At 46.1% G+C, this 22,500-nt stretch overlaps 2 protein-coding genes across 6 annotated transcripts in view; one reads left to right on the top strand and one right to left on the bottom strand.

The window, feature by feature from the left end:
• The window catches only part of Ddr (discoidin domain-containing receptor 2), a 642,292-nt gene that overhangs the window by 319,334 nt on the left and 300,458 nt on the right, over positions 1 to 22,500 (bottom strand). The window lies entirely within an intron of this gene.
• On the top strand, positions 13,230 to 13,946 carry LOC138357517 (uncharacterized). Its single transcript, XM_069314376.1, has one exon. It carries the CDS (start codon positions 13,230 to 13,232, stop codon positions 13,944 to 13,946), a length of 717 nt encoding a protein of 238 aa, XP_069170477.1.

The following is a 22,500-nucleotide window of genomic DNA, read 5'->3' as shown; positions in this document are numbered from 1 at the left end:
GGTAGTGGAGGTCCAGGTGGTGGAGGTCCAGGTGGTGGAGGTCCAGGTGGTGGTGGACCAGGTAGTGGAGGTCCAGGTAGTGGAGGTCCAGGTGGTGGAGGTCCAGGTAGTGGAGGTCCAGGTGGTGGTGGACCAGGTAGTGGAGGTCCAGGTGGTGGAGGACCAGGTGGTGGAGGTCCAGGTTGTGGAGGACCAGGTAGTGCAGGTCCAGGTAGTGGAGGTCCAGGTGGTGGAGGTCCAGGTGGTGGAGGTCCAGGTGGTGGTGGACCAGGTAGTGGAGGTCCAGGTGGTGGAGGTCCAGGTGGTGGAGGTCCAGGTGGTGGTGGACCAGGTAGTGGAGGTCCAGGTATTGGAGGTCCAGGTGGTGGAGGTCCAGGTAGTGGAGGTCCAGGTGGTGGAGGACCAGGTGGTGGAGGTCCAGGTGGTGGAGGTCCAGGTGGTGGTGGACCAGATTGTGGAAGACCAAGGACACATCTATGGAACAATCCTTGACTTTTATCGCTGCTCTTGATTGCTCATCCACTTAGGGCAGCCTCTTAAGAGTCCCCTGGTAATCTCTTAATGTACCGTCCACGGCTGAAGACGGACGATAAACACCACGATCTTCAGACCCGATGGACGATAGATAAAAATAAATCTTTCTTCAGGGACGTCTGACGATAGATACCACGGTCTTTCTTCAGGGACGATGGACGATAGATAAAGACCAAGGTCGTCCCTAAGGGCAGCAGGAGATAAAATAATGACCAAGGTCTTCCCCGAGACACAGAAGACGATAAAGACCACGATCCCCCGGACAAAATTTACAATGAGAATAGAATAGCACTGACCAAGTCGTATTATGGTCTAGGGAATTGGAAGAAATGGAATTAGGAGGGAGAAGTAGAGAGGATGTAGTGTGGGGTGATGGGTGGTACAGAGATAGAGGAAGAGGGTAGTGGAAAGGGAAGATGGAAAGGTAAGAAAAGTAGAAAGGGAATAAGAGGAGGAGTATCAGGAGAGAAGAGGGTGACTAGGAAAGGAGAAGAAATTAGAGAAAAGGAGAGGTGGAGGTGAAGGAAGAGAAAGGGAGAGGTGGAAGATGAAGGAAGAGAGAGACTGGAGAGGGATGGAAGCTCAAGGCGGCCCAAGAGTTTGGTTAAGGTAGGCTTACCTGGGATCCTGAGGGATATCCGTGATTTGGTTCACACGGCTGCTCTCCTCCCCCTCAACCCCTTCCCCTCAACCCCCCCCCCCCTTTCACAAAGACACAGACACACACAGACACCAGGGCCAGAAGGGAAGCAGAACAGGTACGAAATGATATAGCAAATAAAGCCAAGACCCAAGTTGGAGAAGGTTCAAAGGAATCCCACTAGCCTAGATCCAGAACTACGAGGTATGAGTTATGAGGAAAGGCTGCGTGATTTGTACCTCAAGTTGCTGGAAGATAGAAGAGTTAAGGGAAGATATGATTACCGCATGCAAAATATTCATAGGAATTGACAGTGTAAAGATAGATTATTTAGCACTGATGCTACTCACACAAGGTGGAAAAAGAGTACCCAGATGAGCCACAGAGACATTAGAAATAACTTTTTCAGTGTCAGAGTAGTTAACAGACGGAATGCATTAGGCAATGATGTGGTGGAGGCTGACTCCATACACAGCTTCAAATGTAGATATGATAGAGCCCAGTAGGCTCAGGAACCTGTACACCAGTTGATTGACGGTTGAGAGGCGGGACCAACGAGCCAAAGCTCAACCCCCGCAAGGCAGGCACAATTAGATGAGTACACATACATACGCACGTACGAGCGCGCTCACACACACACACACACACACACACACACACACACACACACACACACACACACACACACACACACACACACACACACACACACACAAAACAATCACCGTAAAAGCGACGTCCGTTTAATTAAGCGACTCTCATAAACCTGATTTGCGACTCTTTTGTCTGTTGCAACACCTGTGGCAGGTGGCTACTGGTACCTCACCTGTGGCAGGTGGCTACTGGTACCTCACCTGTGGCAGGTGGCTACTGGTACCTCACCAGTTTCAGGTGGCTACTGGTACCTCACCTGTGGCAGGTGGCTACTGGTACCTCACCTGTGGCAGGTGGCTACTGGTACCTCACCTGTGGCAGGTGGCTACTGGTACCTCACCTGTGGCAGGTGGCTACTGGTACCTCACCTGTGTCGGGCGGTCACTAATACCTCACCCTTTATCTGGTGGTCACTACCAGCTCTGACTCCAATCTGCTAGGTACCCCCCAGGCTAGCTTCTCATCTTTGAACAACAGGGCCAGCATACCTCAAACATTTGTGCAAACACATACGAAACCTGTGCATCTTCCCCAATCACGGTGGCTTTGTTTACATTTACTAAACAGTTTATAAGCTTCGACACCCTACGAGTTATTTTTTGTTACTTTGGATTGTGAAGTTTGTTAGCTGTTTATTATATGTAAACAAAGCCGTCATGATTGAGAAAAGATGTATAATTTGTCCCACATTGGCCGTCTTCCCCCAGTAATATGTTCAACGTTAAAAAAGAGGTACACTGAGGGCCTGTGCAGCTTCTTTCAATACCCATTGTTATGAACCCCAGGTAGCCTAATGAGGGAGGTCTGCCTTGTGAGAGTTATTCCTCACCTGACCGGATGTACGAGTCAGAGGAAGGAATTAACATAAGCAAACGTCAGTACTTATAGCTGAGAGAATGAAAGCAGAGAACAAGTATCTTATGGAAACAAGATAAGATGTTGACCTTACGTTACGAAGTGACGTGGGTAGAGGTCTTAAAGCTTCACTTGAGTCGGGAGAATGTCGTAGCCGCCTGTGAAGGAGGTTGTAGCTCTTGGTGAAGGGTTTGAGCGAAGGCTTCGTGTTGAACGTGTGAAGAAGCTGTCTGAAGACGACGTACGACGTATCTCTTATACAACAGGGTCGGCCTGAAGCCTATAGGGTGGTCGTACCTGTGTGGACCCCACTGTGAGAGAATCCTTTATGTGGATAAATTGAGCAGATGTTCCTGTGTGGCGCCTGTTAGGAGACGTCTCAAACTCAAGTCGGGACTGGAAGAAGCATTTAGTGGCAGCCCAAGACGACTTGTGACCGATCAAATAGCACCATTATTGGGGGCGTCGTAGCATCAGCCTTCTGCGGTAAGCGCTCATTCTACTCTAATATATTGCTTGTTATCGTTTGATCGTGTGCCCAACGATCGTAGAGGACGTTTGTGGATGTTGGTTACAGAGTTTATGAAAATAGTGAGAAGATATAATGAGTGAAATAATTTGACATTAAGGAGGCGGGAGCGATACATGCTCACTCGTCTGAGGTCAGCGAGTAACTAAGGAGGGAAGAGTTTCTGGCGCCCAGTGGAGGAGGATTTCAGTGTGGCCTTGGTGCAACAGCAGCAGCAAGTAGTGTTAAGTAGTAGTTATTATTAATCTTATTTTATCTGGGGGGGAGTGGTTCCCCCTGATACCATGGTGATACGCTGCTTTATTTGTCTATTTGTTGTGTGTACAAGGGCAGAGAGAGAGCGAGAGAGAGAGAGAGAGAGAGAGAGAGAGAGAGAGAGAGAGAGAGAGAGAGAGAGAGAGAGAGAGAGAGAGAGAGAGCGAGAGAGAGAGAGAGAGAGAGAGAGAGAGAGAGAGAGAGAGAGACAGAGAGAGAGAGAGAGAGAGAGAGAGAGAGAGAGAGAGAGAGAGACAGAGAGAGACAGAGAGAGACAGAGAGAGAGAGAGAGAGAGAGAGAGAGAGAGAGAGAGAGAGAGAGAGAGAGAGAGAGAGAGAGAGAGAGAGAGAGGGGGGGTGTAGAGACTACTAGTAGCGTCCAGTGAATAATCTAATACCAATCTGGTGGAGATGAGAAACAAACAGATGGACAAAAAGGCCTTCACTCTTAGTCGTGCGGGGCCAGATGACGCCTGCATACTAGTCATGATCTCGGGGCTGGGAAGGGAAGGATGGGGGAGGGCAGAAAGGAATTGATGGGAAGGTGTAACATTCACCTTCCCTGCAGCGCTCACAATGCTTCACCATCACTCACAATCACTCACTCTCTCTGTAAACATTATAACTGTTTTGACTAACCAGAAACGTACGAGCCCAAGCAACCCTCCTACCCATGCCCTCCCTAACAGTGTAAAATGTACTGTCCAATATGGGGCAGCCAAGTCGACTTTTCCAACATGGCGACCGGCAAGGAGTTATGGCGCCAAGGGTGTGGACAGTCGACGACACCGGGTACCCCGGATGTAAAGGAGCAAGATGATTGGATACTTGCAAGCAGGATTACCCAATGAAATGGTGACGCAGGGTCACGTGACAAGAGGGAAGACAGCCGAGTGGTGCAGGCCAGCCGCCCGAGACATCAGTACACGTTGAACTGTCTTATGGAGGAGACGTGACGAAGTCGACTCCAAGAAATGGGGGGTTTCACATCCCACCTCTGTCCAGTTTCGTCGCGTGTGCGTGCGCGTGTGTGTCGGAGGAAGGTATATAACACTCCAGGCACTTGCGTGAGCTGTGTTTTGATGTATGGGGGGCCATTACTGTGACCCCCAGAGAGGGGGGGGGGGGGGTTGGGTGGAGGAAAAGAAAGAGTAATGTTCCATCTCTCTCTCTCTCTCTCTCTCTCTCTCTCTCTCTCTCTCTCTCTCTCTCTCTCTCTCTCTCTCTCTCTCTCTCTCTCTCTCTCACTCTCTCTCTCTCAAAAAGTATAAAACTGGAGGCAGGTAAGCGCTATCTCCCCTCTTTTTCGTGCCTGGTCCTTCCCCTTCCTTTGCGTGTCTTTCCAGGTGGAGGGGAGACACGAAGGTGGGGAAGAGAAGAAAGGGTGGGGAGTATTTGGAAGGGAGAGGGGGTGCGAACTTTGTCAGGGCGGGGAAGGGGGAGCGAAGAAAATGGAGAAGTATAGGTGAAGGAATAGGATTGGAAATTTCGAAAATAGTATGAGTTGTGACAGGCGGACTGTCCGCCTTGCTGACACGGTGCGTGTGTGTGTGTGTATCTTGGCAGTTAAGCTTTCACTCTCTTGTCAGGCAGCTGTGAATGTGTGAGAGGCTCATCATATGTATTTTAGCACATATGGATGTCTATAGATAAATACCGAGTGACGTTCACATATACACACTCAGTTGCTTGTGTACACTTTTTTGTTCTGTTTAAATGTATTTTTTGTGTGGAGGAAGATCTGGTACCCGGGAGCTAAGCTGTATGTTCATACTGAGGCTTCGGAATATCCTCAGTTTTCTTGGAGGTTGTTTTTGCTTTGCTTTATTCTTTCCTTCACGTGAATTTTCATTGCTGTAATGTCAATCTTGAGTCCCAATATTCTGCCTCTCCGTATATTAAACAGAACGGTTGTCAAGGACAATGGGGGTCTAGGTTTCTTTTTGCAATGTGTATTATCTGGATTTTTTTGTTTATGTTCTACTTATTTTCCATTGCTTTTCAAAGTTGTCTATGGATTCAACTGCTGCCTTGGTCTTTTTGGCTAGAAGCGGCTGTGATGGTCCTGGTTGGCGTTATATTTGAGAGACATTATCAGCGTGGGTGAAAGGCAGCATCCTTGAGGTACTCCACTTTTCTGTTCTATTATCTATGAAGCTGCATAGTGCAGCAGTGAATTCCTAGTACTGATATCTTGTATTTTTATCAGTACAAGTCACAAATGGGTACACAAGTCAACCCTGGCGTCGGGCCGGGCTTGGGGGAGTAGAAGAACTCCCAGAACCCCATCAACCAGGTATCAACCAGGTATCAACCAGGTGATTTGTTTTTAAAACCTCTGACATTCGTTTGGAGCCCTGCGATGGTTGTGTGTTTCATAAGGTGGCAATCATTGCGGCTGTTGTTAAGGTCTGTCGCTTGTGTTACACCTCTTGTTAACAACTAGATCTGTAATTGCTCTGTGTTACCACTAAAAATTAACAGTTTCCTCGGGGTTTATTTTCAATGTTTTTTCCCCAATACTTCCTGAATTCCTGTTCTTATTCTTTGCCTTCTTAAAGCTTATTTCCTGAGGCGTCTTTGATGTAAAGTATTATCTCGGTTGAGGATTCTGTGTGAATGTTTATTTTTTTTCCGGAATTTTCCCGAGTTTCTGTGCAAGAGTATGGAATGGAAAGGCAGGGGATGGGATGAGGGAGATGGGTGTTGCATGAGAGCATGGAATGGAAAGAGGAATCCTGGTGCAGGGGGGGGGGATGGAAGACAGGACGAATGAATGTATGGAAAGGGGTGATGTGGAAGGGGATAGGGTTGCAGGACATGGGTATGGAATGGGAGACAGAGTGGGAGAGTGTGAGGCGTAACTACGGTGGAGAGAGAGAGAGAGAGAGAGAGAGAGAGAGAGAGAGAGAGAGAGAGAGAGAGAGAGAGAGAGAGAGAGAGGAGAAATAAAAAGGGGAATAATAAACCAAGAAAAGTGGAATAGGAGAGGAAATTAGTCACACAGTGAGAGAAAACATGTAAATGAAAGTGGGAGGAAAAGATAAGAGAGAAGAAAGAAGCGTGTGGAAGGAATAAGGAGAATAAAGACAAAGAGGAGAAACCCAAAAAAAAAAAATCAAGGCAGATAAAAAAAGAATTAACATGAAGAACAAAGAGAACATGACTTAATGATAATACTATAAATAGCGGCAAGAACGGAACAAGCCAATAAAAAAGAGTGAAGAGGAAGCCGATAAAACATTAGCAGAAAAAACAGGAGTCGAGAACCAAGCCAGAGTCCTCAAAGCTAATGATATCCAGAGAGATAACAACCACCACACAAACTCCCCCCCCCCCCTCCACCACCACAACATGCCCCATACACCAGCGCCCTGACAGGCCTCATGGGTCTCCCTACAGGCCGGATAGACCCCTACAGGCCGGATAGACCCCTACAGGCCGGATAGACCCCCAAACATTACCAAGTGCAAAGTACACAAACAACAGGAAAGATCCACAATCAGCCAGCTATACACACAGACTTTACGCTTGGTGTAAGAGGTCATGGTAGCCAGCTGTGCTCGGCTGCTACCAGCTGTGCTCGGCTGCCCCCAGCTAGCTGTGCTCGGTGCTATATAGCCGTAGTGACTTGGCGCTTTCCCCCCCTGATATTTCCCTCTCTCCCTAGCCCTTCCCTCAAGCGCCTGTGACACCTCTGGATCCCTTGGTGAAACACTGCCTGAAAAACGGTGTTCTATCCTAGCACCCTAGACCCAGCCAGGGCCACACCCACGGTGCCAGGGCCACACCCACGGTGCCAGGGCCACACCCACGGTGCCAGGGCCACACCCACGGTGCCAGGGCCACACCCACGGTGCCAGGGCCACACCCACGGTGCCATGTGGCCCCACAACCCACGGTAGAGAAAGCAATGTGATACGGAAAGTAAAGTTTCAAAGTATAAGAAGAAAATTCCTTTCTCTACCGTCACAAAGAAAGTAGTGAAAGTAGAGAAAGGGATTTTTTTGTTTACTTTATTTTCTCCCAATACATGACCGGCAGAGTGAGGATAGAGAAAATAGAGTGAGGATAGAGAAAGTAGAGTGAGGATAGAGTAATGCCAAAGCAGAATGGGAATAGAGAAAGCACATTGACTAAGCAAGAAGTGAGAATACACAGAGTGAGGGGAGAGAGAAGGAAGGGAAGGAGGAGAGATGAAATAAAGATGAAGAAGTGGAAACAAATGTGAAGGGATTAAGCAAAGGGAAATAAATACCAGGAAATGGCGCAGAGAAAAGATAAAGTCAATTGAATGCAATAGAAGAGCAAGAGGAAAGGGCGAGGGGAGTGAGAGGGAAGGGAGAAGGACAAGGAAAGCAGAGGGAGAGGGCGGAGAGTGGTCAGAAAGAGGGAGAGAAAAGGGAGGAAAGGAGAAGAGGCAAAAAACGCAAGAACTGTACATTAGGTGAAGTCTGAAGTTAACAAGAAATTACTAATATTATTATGGTGTAAATAACCTATAGAGAGGGAGAGCGCGCGCCTGTTGACATGCGCGTGTGCACACACATACCTTACGTCAGTGGAAGACAGAAGAGTTATGGGAGACTTGATCACCAACTACAAAATTCTCGAAGGAATTGACATGGTAATCTGTTTAACACGGGTGGTACGCGAATCAGGGGACACAGGTGGAGACAGAGCCCAAATGAGCCACAGGGACGTTAGAAAGACTTTTTTCAGTGTCAGAGCAGTTAACAGATGGAATGCATTAGGAAGTGATGTGGTGGAGGCTGACTCCATACACAGTTTCAAATGTAAATATGATAGAGCCCAGTAGGCTCATGAATCTGTACACCAGTTGATTGACAGTTGAGAGGCGGGACCAAAGAGCCAGAGCTGAACCCCCGCAAGCACAACTAGGTGAGTACACACACACCCACACTCACACACCCACACCCACACACCCACACACACACCCACACACACACACACACACACACACACCCCACACCCCCCCCCCACCACAAGCACCCCCCCCCCCACACACACACACAAAGCAAGCTTAATATAATAACCACTCCACTTCCACCTGCTCTACCAAACCCACCCCTCCTCCTCCTCCTGCTCCCGCCTTCAGACACCAGAATAACAACATTACATATAAAAACTCAAGATAACACCATCTTGAGGAAGCGCCTCAAGGCGCAGTTATGAAAGTCCTCACGCCTCGTCCAAGGTAAACCCACACTTAACACCCTCCACCCCAAGTCCCAGTTTACCACAACACTTCACAAAAAACTACTTTTTCATAATACAACGAAATTAATTCTTCCGCTTCTCCTTTACAAACATCTTACTTAAAAAAGGAATATAAATAGCAAGGATTTTTTTTAACTATTCAGGTAGAAAAATATTGTGTGTGTATATTCTGTCTGAAGTCTTTCAGAAAGGCAAGTCTGAAGTTTTTCCCTGAATGCTCTGTGTTCCCTTCTCTGAGGCTGTGGGTCCCTATAATTGCACCAGTGGTGGTACCCCCTTATATATATATATATATATATATATATATATATATATATATATATATATATATATATATATATATATATATATATATATATATATATATATATATAACCATTCAGGCTTGTTCGCATATATATATATATATATATATATATATATATATATATATATATATATATATATATATATATATATATATATATATATATATATATTAGTGTCGTACCTAATAGCAAGAACGTAGTATTTGGCCTAGTATGCAAGGCCAGGTTTGCTTAACAGCCAGAGTGATTTTAGTTATTTTAAAATATTCTTTTCATATTGGTTTATTTTAAAATTATATTAATAACAAGCATTACTGACAGGTTATAGAGGCTTTTGCCTTATATATCACTTTGTTTTTATGGAATAATAAACTTTTCCATTACATATGGTTTAACTTTTGTATAGAGTTAAAATTAACATAGAAATTTGATGAACTAACCTATCCTAGTAATTCATATTCTAAATAAAGTTAAATAAATCTATTTTGAAAAATATTTAAAAATAACTTAAATCACACTACTTTTTAGGCAGATTGGGCCTTGCATACTATGGCAAATACTACAGTTATGGCAATTTGGAAAGACACATATAATACTATCTGTTGGGATCGAACCTCCGTTTGGGAACCCCAACCTATGTATAGTGGTATCCTTATTCCAGTGTCGCCGAGGTCTTCATATAGCAGTGTCAGAGCCACAGTTCACCAGCCTGGTCCCTTGTCAGGCCACAGTTACTGTGCCCGGTCCCTTGTCAGGTCACAGTTACTGTGCCCGGTCCCTTGTCAAGCCACAGTTACTGTGCCTGGTCCCTTGTCAAGCCACAGTTACTGTGCCCGGTCCCTTGTCAAGCCACAGTTACTGTGCCCGGTCCCTTGTCAAGCCACAGTTACTGTGCCCGGTCCCTTGTCAAGCCACAGTTACTGTGCCCGGTCCCTTGTCAAGCCACAGTTACTGTGCCCGGTCCCTTGTCAGGTCACAGTTACTGTGCCCGGTCCCTTGTCAAGCCACAGTTACTGTGCCCGGTCCCTTGTCAAGCCACAGTTACTGTGCCCGGTCCCTTGTCAAGCCACAGTTACTGTGCCCGGTCCCTTGTCAAGCCACAGTTACTGTGCCCGGTCCCTTGTCAAGCCACAGTTACTGTGCCCGGTCCCTTGTCAAGCCACAGTTACTGTGCCCGGTCCCTTGTCAAGCCACAGTTACTGTGCCCAAGCTCTCACACTCACAAAAAAATGATGACTCTCCATGATTGGGAAAATACACTAATTCTCAAAGACCTTTAAAATCATTGCAAGATATTTATATCGACACATATATGAACTATGCCAGTGTACAACACACTAAGGTGACAAGATCTTAGTGCCGTCTCCATGTTTCGCTATAATGTAGGCGATGAGTCACAATAACGTGGCTGAAGTATGTTGAGCAAATCACACACTAGAAGGTGAAGGGACGACGAGGTTTCGGTCCGTCCTGGACAATTCTCAAGTCGCCATTCTCACAATCGACTTGAGAATGGTCCAGGACTGACCGAAACGTCGTCGTCCCTTCATTTTCTAGTGTGTGGATTGGTCAACATATTTCGCTATAATCCTTCTTCACATTCCTTACTATTTACACTACATATAATTTCTCTCTTAAGTATCTCGAGGTAAATATCTACCCACACATCATCTACCATCTACGTGTTACAGTACCTCGTAAGTGTGGCTCAAAGGGAAGATCCAATCTTGTACTGCGCAAATGTTAAACCAAATCTTCCTCGTCAGAGGCTGATAACCTTCAGAGTGATATCTAATGAACCATTCATCTATCACCATAACACCTTCTTGCTGGTGAGGGCTCGACCCTGGCCCGTGTGCTCACGAGGAGCTACGCCTTTCTCAAGAGTAAACTGCTCTATGGCCTGCCACCCCAGACTGTCTCGAATGACTTGGGATCACGTTTTGAGGAATCGGCGGTTCTGATTGGTGGACTCGCCTCCCGCCACTTCTCGAGCAGTCAGGGGCACAAGCTACACTAACTACCGTGTCTAACTACCCTTGTTCCCGTGTCTGCATGAGTTTAACTCGAGATATTACGGCGTGACGAATTAACATTCAATATGATAACGTTCAGTAACAGGTTATATTCAGTTGCACACATATACCTGTGCAATTGAACATGATCGTATGATCAATGATCATAACACGAATTTTCTCCAGATTTCTGATGTTCGGCTTTATTAACGAAGTTGAAAATCAACATTTCCAAGGTTTTTTTTTTTGCAATTTTATTGGGCAGGACGTGTTTCACTAAAGCTCTCTTCAGCATCTTCAGAGGTAGAGGTAAAGTTACGGTGACAGAGATGCCGTTATGTACACAACGCAGCGCGAGGTACAGTGAGGCGAGGTACAATGAAGCGAGTTACAGTGATACGAGGTACAGTGAGGCGAGGTACAGTGACACGAGGTACAGTGATACGAGGTACAATGAGGCGAGTTACAGTGATACGAGGTACAATGAGGCGAGTTACAGTGATACGAGGTACAATGAAGCGAGTTACAGTGACACGAGGTACAGTGAGGAGAAAGATAGCACTATAGGAAGGGATAAGAATATGGATTTGGGATGGGACGGGGGGAAGGAATGGTGCCCAACCACCTTGACAATCGGGGATTGAACACCGACCTGCATGAACTACTTATGTACTACTTCTTGTACTACAAGTAATAGTACTTCTTATAGTGAAGTAGAACTCTCCATCTTGTAATGAAAGAGAGATTCTCCTCAATGTCACTTGCATACAAGTTTCCTGGAAAGTACACATGGATAAGGAAAGTACACATGGATAAGGAAAGTACACATGGACAAGGAAAGTACACATGGACAGGAAAGTACACATGGATAAGGAAAGTACACATGGATAAGGAAAGTACACATGGATAAGGAAAGTACACATGGATAAGGAAAGTACACATGGATAAGGAAAGTACACATGGATAAGGAAAGTACACATGGATAAGGAAAGTACACATGGATAAGGAAAGTACACATGGATAAGGAAAGTACACATATAGAAGCTAATCACAGTAACGTGATGCACGGACGATAAAATCACAAGGAGGTTATCTTGAGATGATTCTTGAGTTTATCTTGAGATGATTTCGGGGCTTTAGTGTCCCCGCGGCCCGGTCCTCGACCAGGCCTCCACCCCCAGGAAGCAGCCCGTGACAGCTGACTAACACCCAGGTACCTATTTTACTGCTAGGTAACAGGTACGGTGAGGTAACAGGAGGCAAGAGGATTCGAACCTTTCCACAGGTTTGGAATCCTGAAAGCTTCGAACCCACGCACACGCCTTACCTTACCTTACCTTGAGGTTACCTTACCTTAAACCACATTCCCTTTAAAGCGATGCCAATATCCACCTATTTTTATTATATGGTGGTGAAAATAATTAAAATATTGGGCCAAAAAAATTCATTTAGGTTAGGAAAGAGCCAAATGATGTTGGTGATGCTTGTGGTGGTGGCTATGATGGTGATGCCGGAGGTGACAGTGGTGAGTGATGGTGGTAGTGGTGATGAAGAGGGTGATTACGGTGATGGTAGTGCTTGGTAATGGTGGTGATAGTGATTACTAAGGAAATCACACAGACCATTTGATGTCTCTCTCTCTCTCTCTCTCTTTCTCTCTCTCTCTCTCTCTCTCTCTCTCTCTCTCTCTCTCTCTCTCAGACACGGCGGCAAAACCAGTTACTTGATACATGTTCAACGTTATATTACGTAACAATACAGCTACGATCTTCTTGTATCGAAGCTAATGTATCCAACAGGCAGACACTGATCCAGGGAGAGAGAGTGAGAGAGAGAGAGAGAGAGAGAGAGAGAGAGAGAGAGAGAGAGAGAGAGAGAGAGAGAGAGAGAGAGAGAGAGAGAGAGAGAGAGAGAGAGAGAGAGAGAGAGAGACAGAGACCGACAGAGAGAGAGAGAGAGAGAGACAGACAGACATAGAAAGAGAGAAAGAGAGAGAGAGAGCACCTGTCCCCAGCGACAGGCCAAAGGAAAACAATTGACCCCCAATCAGCGTGCATCAGTTTTAGGACAGAAAAACATGCTCAGTCACGGAGGAGGAGGAGAGACAGGGAAGAGAAAGAGGGGAAGGGAGAGAGAGACAGCAAGAGAGACGACGGCAACGGGATAGAAACAGTGAAAACAGGAAAATAGAGAGATGGATGGGTAAGAGGTTAGAGGAAATAGGAGATTATTCAACTGAGGCTAGCTTGACCAGATACACCCCCGTGGGAACATATACACAGCCGTGGGAACATACACACCCCCGTGGGAACATACACACAGCCGTGGGAACATATACACAGCCGTGGGAACATACACACAGCCGTGGGAACATATACACAGCCGTGGGAACATATACACAGCCGTGGGAACATATACACAGCCGTGGGAACATACACACAGCCGTGGGAACATATACACAGCCGTGGGAACATATACACAGCCGTGGGAACATATACACAGCCGTGGGAACATACACACAGCCGTGGGAACATACACACAGCCGTGGGAACAGATACACAGCCGTGGGAACAGATACACAGCCGTGGGAACATATACACAGCCGTGGGAACATACACACAGCCGTGGGAACATACACACAGCCGTGGGAACATACACACAGCCGTGGGAACATACACACAGCCGTGGGAACATATACACAGCCGTGGGAACAGATACACAGCCGTGGGAACAGATACACAGCCGTGGGAACATATACACAGCCGTGGGAACAGATACACAGCCGTGGGAACAGATACACAGCCGTGGGAACATATACACAGCCGTGGGAACAGATACACAGCCGTGGGAACATATACACAGCCGTGGGAACAGATACACAGCCGTGGGAACAGATACACAGCCGTGGGAACTGATACACAGCCGTGGGAACATACACACAGCCGTGGGAACATACACACAGCCGTGGGAACATACACACAGCCGTGGGAACATACACAGTTACTGGATAAAGGGGAACAAACAGAGAGAGCGGGAGGAGTGAGGAATGAGAGAGAGGGGAAGAATGGAGAATAAGAAGGGAAGAGTGAAGAAAGAGATGTAGAGTGAAGCATGAGAGGGGGAAGAGTGGAGAATGAGAGAGGGAGAGTTGATATTGGGGGCAAGGAAGAGGTGGTAGAGAGTGGCCGGTCAACACTAGATCAGGATTGCTCAGTTGATTTTTGTAGCCACGGTAATTGGCTGTCTGGAGTTGGTGATGCAGTGGACACCAGTGTGAGGGAGAGAGGCGGTGGGTGTAGGTGTGAGGGAGAGAGGATGGAGAGAGAGAGAGGCGGTGGGTGTAGGTGTGAGGGAGAGGGTGGAGAGAGAGAGGCGGTGGTGGGTGTAGGTGTGAGGGAGAGGGTGGAGAGAGAGAGGCGGTGGTGGGTGTAGGTGTGAGGGAGAGAGGGTGGAGAGAGAGAGGCGGTGGTGGGTGTAGGTGTGAGGGAGAGAGGGTGGAGAGAGAGAGGCGGTGGTGGGTGTAGGTGTGAGGGAGAGAGGGTGGAGAGAGAGAGGAAGGGGTGTGAGCGAAGGAGATATGATACACATTCCCCCTATTTGTGCATTCGTGCCACGAAAAGGTACTCAAGCCAACTCCCAGAAGAACTCCCCCACTACAAAGTAGTGCTGTTGTAAATATATTTCAATATATCAATATATATATATTAGAGTCTCATTATGTTTCATAGATCATTTTCATCTTAATTAATGATGCCCAAGTCTTTACACAAGGCTGCCGCATTGGCAGATGAACACACAAGATTACGACTACTTTAAACTCTATTTAATAAATACATTTTATATTCTCAAATATTTACATTAACCGCAAACACCGCCAGGTGTCGTGAGCACTCAATCCCTGGCCGGATTTACCACCAGTCTACACAATCCTAGTCAACTTGACTTTCTCAAATAACTAGCCTAATGTTAATCACTTCATAACAGCACACACACACATGCTACTCTGTCAAGTTCCAATGGGACGTGAAGTCCATTAGTTACGGGGATGTCACGACCATCGCTGCCCTTGCAATTGTTTGGTGTAGACGACTCCAGATCTGAACTGGTCTCTCTCCGCCTCTCCTCCACATCTGTGACATTCCCTCTGGCCCTCACCAAACAACTGCACAGTTTGCCTTAGCTTGTCATGACTCGCTTCTGGCTATTAGTTCCTGGATGCTCCAGGACTCCTCTGAATTACTGCCAGCTTCTCGTAACTGTGGTAATATGTATGTGTCAATGTATACGCCAGTATATATGTCAATCGACATATACTGGCAAACCAGCCAGCCTCCATACATAACCCATTCATCATAAAATGCTTCCGCTAGCTTTATATTTTGAGATATCCATAATTATTCATATTTGTTTGGGTCAGAACACAACTAGGAACCATACAATCCCACCAAGTGGTGTTATCAATCACAAAGTGCCGCCCTTCCCCACTTCTTTCTTGCCCAAGTGGCGATCTGTAGAGTGTGTCTGATGTTTCTACGACAAGTGCATTGTAGGAAGTGGATGTAAGATGGAAGCAAGTGGTTAGGGAGTGGCAGTAAGTAAGTGAGCAATATTCACTTGCTCCAATTGTGTCATTTGTTGACTTACTGGCCTTATAATGTCCACTTACTCGTCACATCCACTTACTGGGCGTACTTTTTTGCAGAAACATCTGTCCTTCACAAGAGCACACCACTTGGTTGACAGTGTACATGGTACCACTCAGTAAGTGTACATAGTATCACTAAGTCTTGACCTCAAGAAATAACGTCAGACCTTACCAGCACACTTAAATGGGTACACATAACTCCCATGCCCCACTCTCCCATTCCTAATATTTCCCTCCCACACACATATACCTTCCTCTCCACCCCACCCCCCCTCTCACATACCTTCCCCCTCCCTTCTCTCTTACCTTACTCTCCCCTCTCCCTCATTCCTCACTCGACCCCCATCTCACCCCCCCCCCTCCCCACTCACCGTGAGTGACTACGTAGTGGAAGCATCTGAGGTAATCTGATAGCAGGAAGGGAAAAGTATAGTATTTTCGCCCACGTTGAGCAATTAAAGGGGAAGTGAGGGGGAGAGAGTGTGGGAGAGGTGGGAGAAGGGAGGAAGAGTAGAGGGAGGGAGAGGGGTTAGGAGAGCAGAGAGAGAGAGGGATGAGGAGAGTAGAGGGAGAGGGGTGAGAGGGGGTAATGAAGGAAGGGGACAAGTGGGAGAGAGTTCAGTGTAGTTAAGGAGACAACAAACATTGGAGGAGTTCGAAGCACAGAGGAATCTGAGGGGTGAGAGTGAGGAGTGAGAGGGTGTGTGAGAGTGAGGAGCGGGACAAGGCGTAAGTGAGAGGGAAGGGGGCGTTAGTGCAGGATGGGAGAGGGCATGAGATATGGAAGGAGGAAATGACTAAAAAAAATGGAAAAGAATGGATAAAATAGGAAAGCTACAAAAGAACATGAAATGGGGAGAGTAAAACATTCTTGAAACTAATGGAAAAGGTGGAGGGAAATAGACAAAGAAGGGGGGTGAGAGGAATGGAGAAATGGCGTGAGAGTGGGGTGGGGGGGATAGGGTGGGGGAAGGGGGAGAGGGAGGGGGAAAGTTAGAGATAAGAGAGAGTGGGAGAGACGAAGAATAGAATAGCGTGAGCGAATGGGAAAGTAGTGAAGAAAGGGGGGGAGAGAGGGGGGGGGGGGAGAGAGAGAGAGAGAGAGAGAGAGAGAGAGAGAGAGAGAGAGAGAGAGAGAGAGAGAGAGAGAGAGAGAGAGAGAGAGAGAGAGAGAGAGAGAGAGAGAGAGAGAGAGAGAGAGAGAGACAGAGACAGAGACAGAGAGAGAGAGAGAGAGAGAGAGAGAGAGAGAGAGAGAGAGAGAGAGAGAGAGAGAGAGAGAGAGAGAGAGAGAGAGAGAGAGAGAGAGAGAGACAGAGAGCAGTGTTTCTCTGAGGATAGAGGACGAATAGTGACTAGAGCAAGGTTAGTGCACTCAGTCACAAGGACAACAAAAACACACACACCAGTCCTCAACAAATACACTATCGTGTTCCTGTTCATAATAACACCGAGCGTTGAGTCCCTCGACGACCTCAGCGCTCAGAGTCTGGTCCTGGACGTAATGGCTTGGACATTTACACAACAAGGTATGGTGGTCCAAGCCACCATTTTACTTTCCCTTGCCATAATCCACCAAATCAAGCATAACTTCACCTGGTCTAACCTATCCTAACTTAGTCTAACCTAACCTTATTTAATCTAGCCTAACGTAACTTAATATAACCTAACCTAACTTAATCTAACCTAACTTAATATAACCTACCCTAACTTAATCTAACCTAACTTAATATAACCTAACCTAACTTAATATAACCTAACCTAACTTAATATAACCTAACCTAACTTAATATAACCTAACCTAACTTAATATAACCTAACCTAACTTAATATAACCTAACCTAACTTAATATAACCTAACCTAACTTAATATTATCTAACCTAACTTAATATAACCTAACCTAACTTAATATTATCTAACCTAACTTAATATAACCTAACCTAACTTAATATTATCTAACCTAACTTAATCTAACCTAACCTAACTTAATCTAACCTAACCTAACCTAACCTAACTTAATCTAACCTAACCTAACTTAATATAACCTAACCTAACTTAATATAACCTAACCTAACTTAATCTAACCTAACCTAACTTAATCTAACCTAACCTAACTTAATCTAACCTAACCTAACTTAACCTAACCTAACCTAACTTAATCTAACCTAACCTAACTTAATCTAACCTAACCTAACCTAACCTAACCATCAAAAACCTCAGCTAGTATAATGCTGAGTCAGTTCACGTCATCAGTCAGTCATCACGAGTATACTAGCATGAGCTACACTAATCTGGCCTAAGTGTGCAATATATAAACTCCTCCTAACCTGTTATAGATGCAAATGTTGGATCAATATGGTCTGGTGTGAGCCAAGGCGGATTATAATTTAAGGCTAATTATACACACACAAGCCAATGTATCCCCCACCTTATGCTTACTCTAGCATTATTTAGCATAACATTATAATCAGCATTATACTATCAACTGCCGGAATTCGCCTCGTTAGGTGGTGCCTTAGTTTGAATCAAGAGGGAAATTGTGTATTAGTTATACTGAATACATTTCAGGGAAAATATATAGAAGGGGTTAAATTGAGAATACATAAAATACTGTATTTTCTCTCTCTCTCTCTCTCTCTCTCTCTCTCTCTCTCTCTCTCTCTCTCTCTCTCTCTCTCTCTCTCTCTCTCTCTCTCTCTCTCTCCGCATCGTTGTCCACATCACAAGACTCAGGATTCCCCCTCCCTCCCCCTCTTCTCACGCTCTCCCATAGAGAGGGGGGGGGAGGGGACGTAGAATACAGGAAAGAAATAGGGGAAGAACAATACATACATTCAGGCCACAAGCTCCCCCTTCCCCCCCTCTCTTTTTCCCCTCCCTTTTTCCCCCCTCCCTTTTTCCCCCTTTCCCAACAAGTTCCATCTGGAAATGAAAACCCTCCAACCCTCATACACTGTTTATTCTACTTTCTTCATCTCTCTTTTACTTTGATACTGGATTTTATATCCCAGTATCACTTTTACTTATTTCTCTCTCCCAGTCCAATGGGAGTCAGTCGCAGGTCTGACTCACTCAGTCTGAGCTACAGGTCTGACTCAGTCTGAGCTACAGGTCTGACTCAGTCTGAGCTACAGGTCTGACTCAGTCTGAGCTACAGGTCTGACTCAGTCTGAGCTACAGGTCTGACTCAGTCTGAGCCACAGGTCTGACTCAGTCTGAGCTAGAGGTCTGACTCAGTCAGTCTGGGCCACAAACTCGACCCAATAATTTCAGAGCCATACCTCAGGCTCGTGTAATGTTCAGTGACCAACATAATTGGAGCCTGCTTGATGTAATTAATATTTTATGACGGAACGCGGGAGATAATAAAAATTACCTTCATTTTTGCAGTATTTTGTGTTGTGTGTGTGTGTGTGTGTGTGTGTGTGTGTGTGTGTGTGTGTGTGTGTGTGTGTGAGTGAGTGAGTGTGTGTGTGTGTGTGTGAGTGAGTGAGTGAGTGAGTGAGTGAGTGAGTGAGTGAGTGAGTGAGTGAGTGAGTGAGTGTGTGTGTGTGTGTGTGTACTCACCTATTTGTGCTTGCGGGGGTTGAGCTTTGGCCCTTTGGTCCCGCCTCCCTCCCCCGCCTATGTGTGTGTGTGTGTGTGTGTGTGTGTGTGTGTGTGTGTGTGTGTGTGTGTGTGTGTGTGTGTGTGTGTGTGTGTGTGTGTGAGTGTGTGTGAGTGTGTGTGTGTGTGTGTGTGTGTGTGTGTGTGTGTGTGTGTGTAAGGGGAGCACTGAAGACAGCATGAAAGTCTAGTGGGATAGGAAGCACCAACCACAACATGATGTAGGTGGGACTGGCGAGCATGTTGGGTATATTGACCCGCTGGTAGTCACACCAGTATGTTGAGGTACAAATAGTATCTATGTTGTAAACTTTTTTTTCTCCCCTCCAATCCCCTCTCCCTTTCTAACGACCAAAAGCCAGAGAAGCGGCTAGTAGGGCTAAGGCTACTAAGTAGCCTTAGTAGGATAGAAACGAGTAACAGTCGGTCAGCCAGATGCTTAGGGCCCGCGCAGGACTATCCTACAACAACTGAGATGGAAGATGGCGGTTGAGATGGAAGATGGTCGTGGAATAGGGTGAGGGAAAGATAGTGTTGAGGAACACTTCCAAAGAGGCAAACCTCGCCAACTTATATGAAAACCTTAAGACGTGAGTAGACCGGCGACCTGCAGTCAATACACCTGCTGGAACCCAGGACGCTTGCCTGGAACACCATCCTGGAAGTCTCTAAAGGGCGGGATGAAATACGCTTCTGGAAGGAGATCTGGAACTATTGACACTGGAACATGGAATGCGGTCTTGGAAGTATTAACAGATGGTATTAAACTCGCTGATGGAATCCCTTTAAGGTTTCTGAAACTACTGCCGTTTTTGGACCATCTGAAGGCTCTTCTGGGACCCAGTGAAGCTTCAGTTTGTAAACAATGGTTGAGAGCCTCAGTGACGAGGCTGTAACTAGGTTGTGGAAGTTGGTCTGGAGTCTACCACTGAGAGCCGTGACAACATTGGGTTAAACGGGAGGAAGACAGTATTACACATCACCAGAAGAGCTATAAACGCCAGGAAAGGGGAAATAAGTACAGCTGGTTTCGGAAACGGTTTGAAATCACGTTCCCAGAAGAATGTGTGTGTGCTATCAGGAGTCGCCTGATGCAGTGGGCGTTGGAGGAGGAAGAGAAGAAGAAGGAAGAGAAGGAGAAGGAAGAGAAGGAGAAGGAAGAGAAGGAGAAGGAAGAGAAGGAGAGGGAAGAGGAGGAGGAGGGGGTCCAGGAGAGAATCAGAGCAGCAACAGGTGGAGCTAACACAAGCGAGGACCCACTAAGTGAAATGCTAATGTTGTGCCATTAAGGGTAAGGCGTCTGGGTAGGAGGTGGCGGCCTTGCCAGCAGGAAAGGACACAAATAATGGGGAGGCAAATAAAAGGCAAGGAAGGGAAGAGAATGGCGGGGAGACGGCAGGAACTAAAGAACTGAAGAACAAGAAGACTTCAAGAGATGCAGGAAGTCGTGAGAAGTCATACAAGTAGTATACAAAATATACAAGTTTCTCAAAATAGAATCTATTCTATTCACTATACTTCAGAAGCCGCTATTAATAAACAATGGCCAAATGGCTGTTCATCCAGTCCTCCGAACGCCCCGCCCTTCACTCTGTGAAATTTAAGATTAAAACACTTTACAGACGACTCTCAACTGATGACGTTCGAACAGTACCCCACTGACGACCTCTGTTCGAATCACAACACAGTAAGTCCCTCATCCCCGTACAAATAACTTCTGACCGAACATAAACACCTAACTTAACCTACGCCTAAATATCCACAAAGTGCTAATATATAAAATCAATCAATATTTCATAAAAATCCAATTTTGAATCAACAGCATGTTACAATTGATGGCTTTGGGGTCGGCCGCTGCATGGAATGAACGTTGCCGTAGCGTCAGGATGGACTGACCTTGTCTGAACGTTTGCCATGTGTGTATGTGGCAACTCACAAAAAACACGGCACATTGCCATCATCCCGTCCTCAGCCCCCACAAAGACGCTTTCTTCAATCCTAACGTATTGTTGTATTAAAAAGTGGTTTGTTCTCGTATATAAGTTACTATTGTTAGGTATTAAAGTTGAGTGTATAGTTAGGTGTAGGTTAGGTTAGGTGATTAGGTTCGGTTGGTTAGGTTAGGTGATTAGGTTCGGTTGGTTAGGTTAGGTGATTAGGTTCGGTTGGTTAGGTTAGGTTAGGTTAGGTTGGGTGGTTAGGTTCGGTTGGTTAGGTTAGGTTCGGTTGCTTAGGTTAGGTTAGGTGATTAGGTTCGGTTGATAATTATGTCCAGTTGGGGTACATAGGTGAAGCAGTTACAATGGTGAGGTTAGCACAAAGGTCGTTAGCGACACACACACGCCCCTCCACCCTGGTATCTATCCTTGCAACACGCCCCCCCTGGTATCTATCCTTGCAACACGTCCCCCCTGGTGTATATCCTTGCAACACGCCCCCCCCCTGGTGTCTACCCTTGCAACAAATCGCCACAGATAGATTTGAAATTCTCTCTTAAAAAACAAAAAGATTTGGATCCGTTTGTAAAAATAGAAATAGAATTGAATCTGTACAAAAACAGGAAAGGATTGTGAATGTATATTAAAAGGTGTTACCAGAAGTAGTTTTAAAATATAGGGATGGAAATAAAGGCGCTTATATTACTATATATATATATATATATATATATATATATATATATATATATATATATATATATATATATATATATATATATATATATATATATATATATATATTGTTTATATAGTGGCCGGGGGAAGGGAATTATAAGGGAGAAAGCACCAAGCCATTGCTACTATATAGCACTGGGAAGGGGTCAGGATATAAGGATTTGGGATAGGACGGGGGGAAGGAATGGTGCCCAACCACTTGGACGGTCGGGGATTGAACGCCGACCTGCATGAACGACCGTCGTTGAACCTTTCGTTGTTGGTCGATATTTTTTTCATACTGCGAATACCAGAGCGATGATGGTAGGAGGTGGAGGAGCTGTGAGTGTGGAGGAGCTGTGGGTGTGGAGGAGCTGTGAGTGTAGAGGAGCTGTGGGTGTGGAGGAGCTGTGGGTGTGGAGGAGCTGTGAGTGTGGAGGAGCTGTGGGTGTGGAGGAGCTGTGAGTGTGGAGGAGCTGTGAGTGTGGAGGAGCTGTGGGTGTAGAGGAGCTGTGAGTGTGGAGGAGCTGTGGGTGTGGAGGAGCTGTGAGTGTGGAGGAGCTGTG

Source organism: Procambarus clarkii, chromosome 78 (genome assembly GCF_040958095.1).
Source record: "Procambarus clarkii isolate CNS0578487 chromosome 78, FALCON_Pclarkii_2.0, whole genome shotgun sequence".
NCBI lineage: Eukaryota > Metazoa > Arthropoda > Malacostraca > Decapoda > Cambaridae > Procambarus > Procambarus clarkii.
The sequence above is the reverse complement of the archived record's forward strand: the minus strand, read 5'-3'. Positions and strand labels throughout refer to the sequence as shown.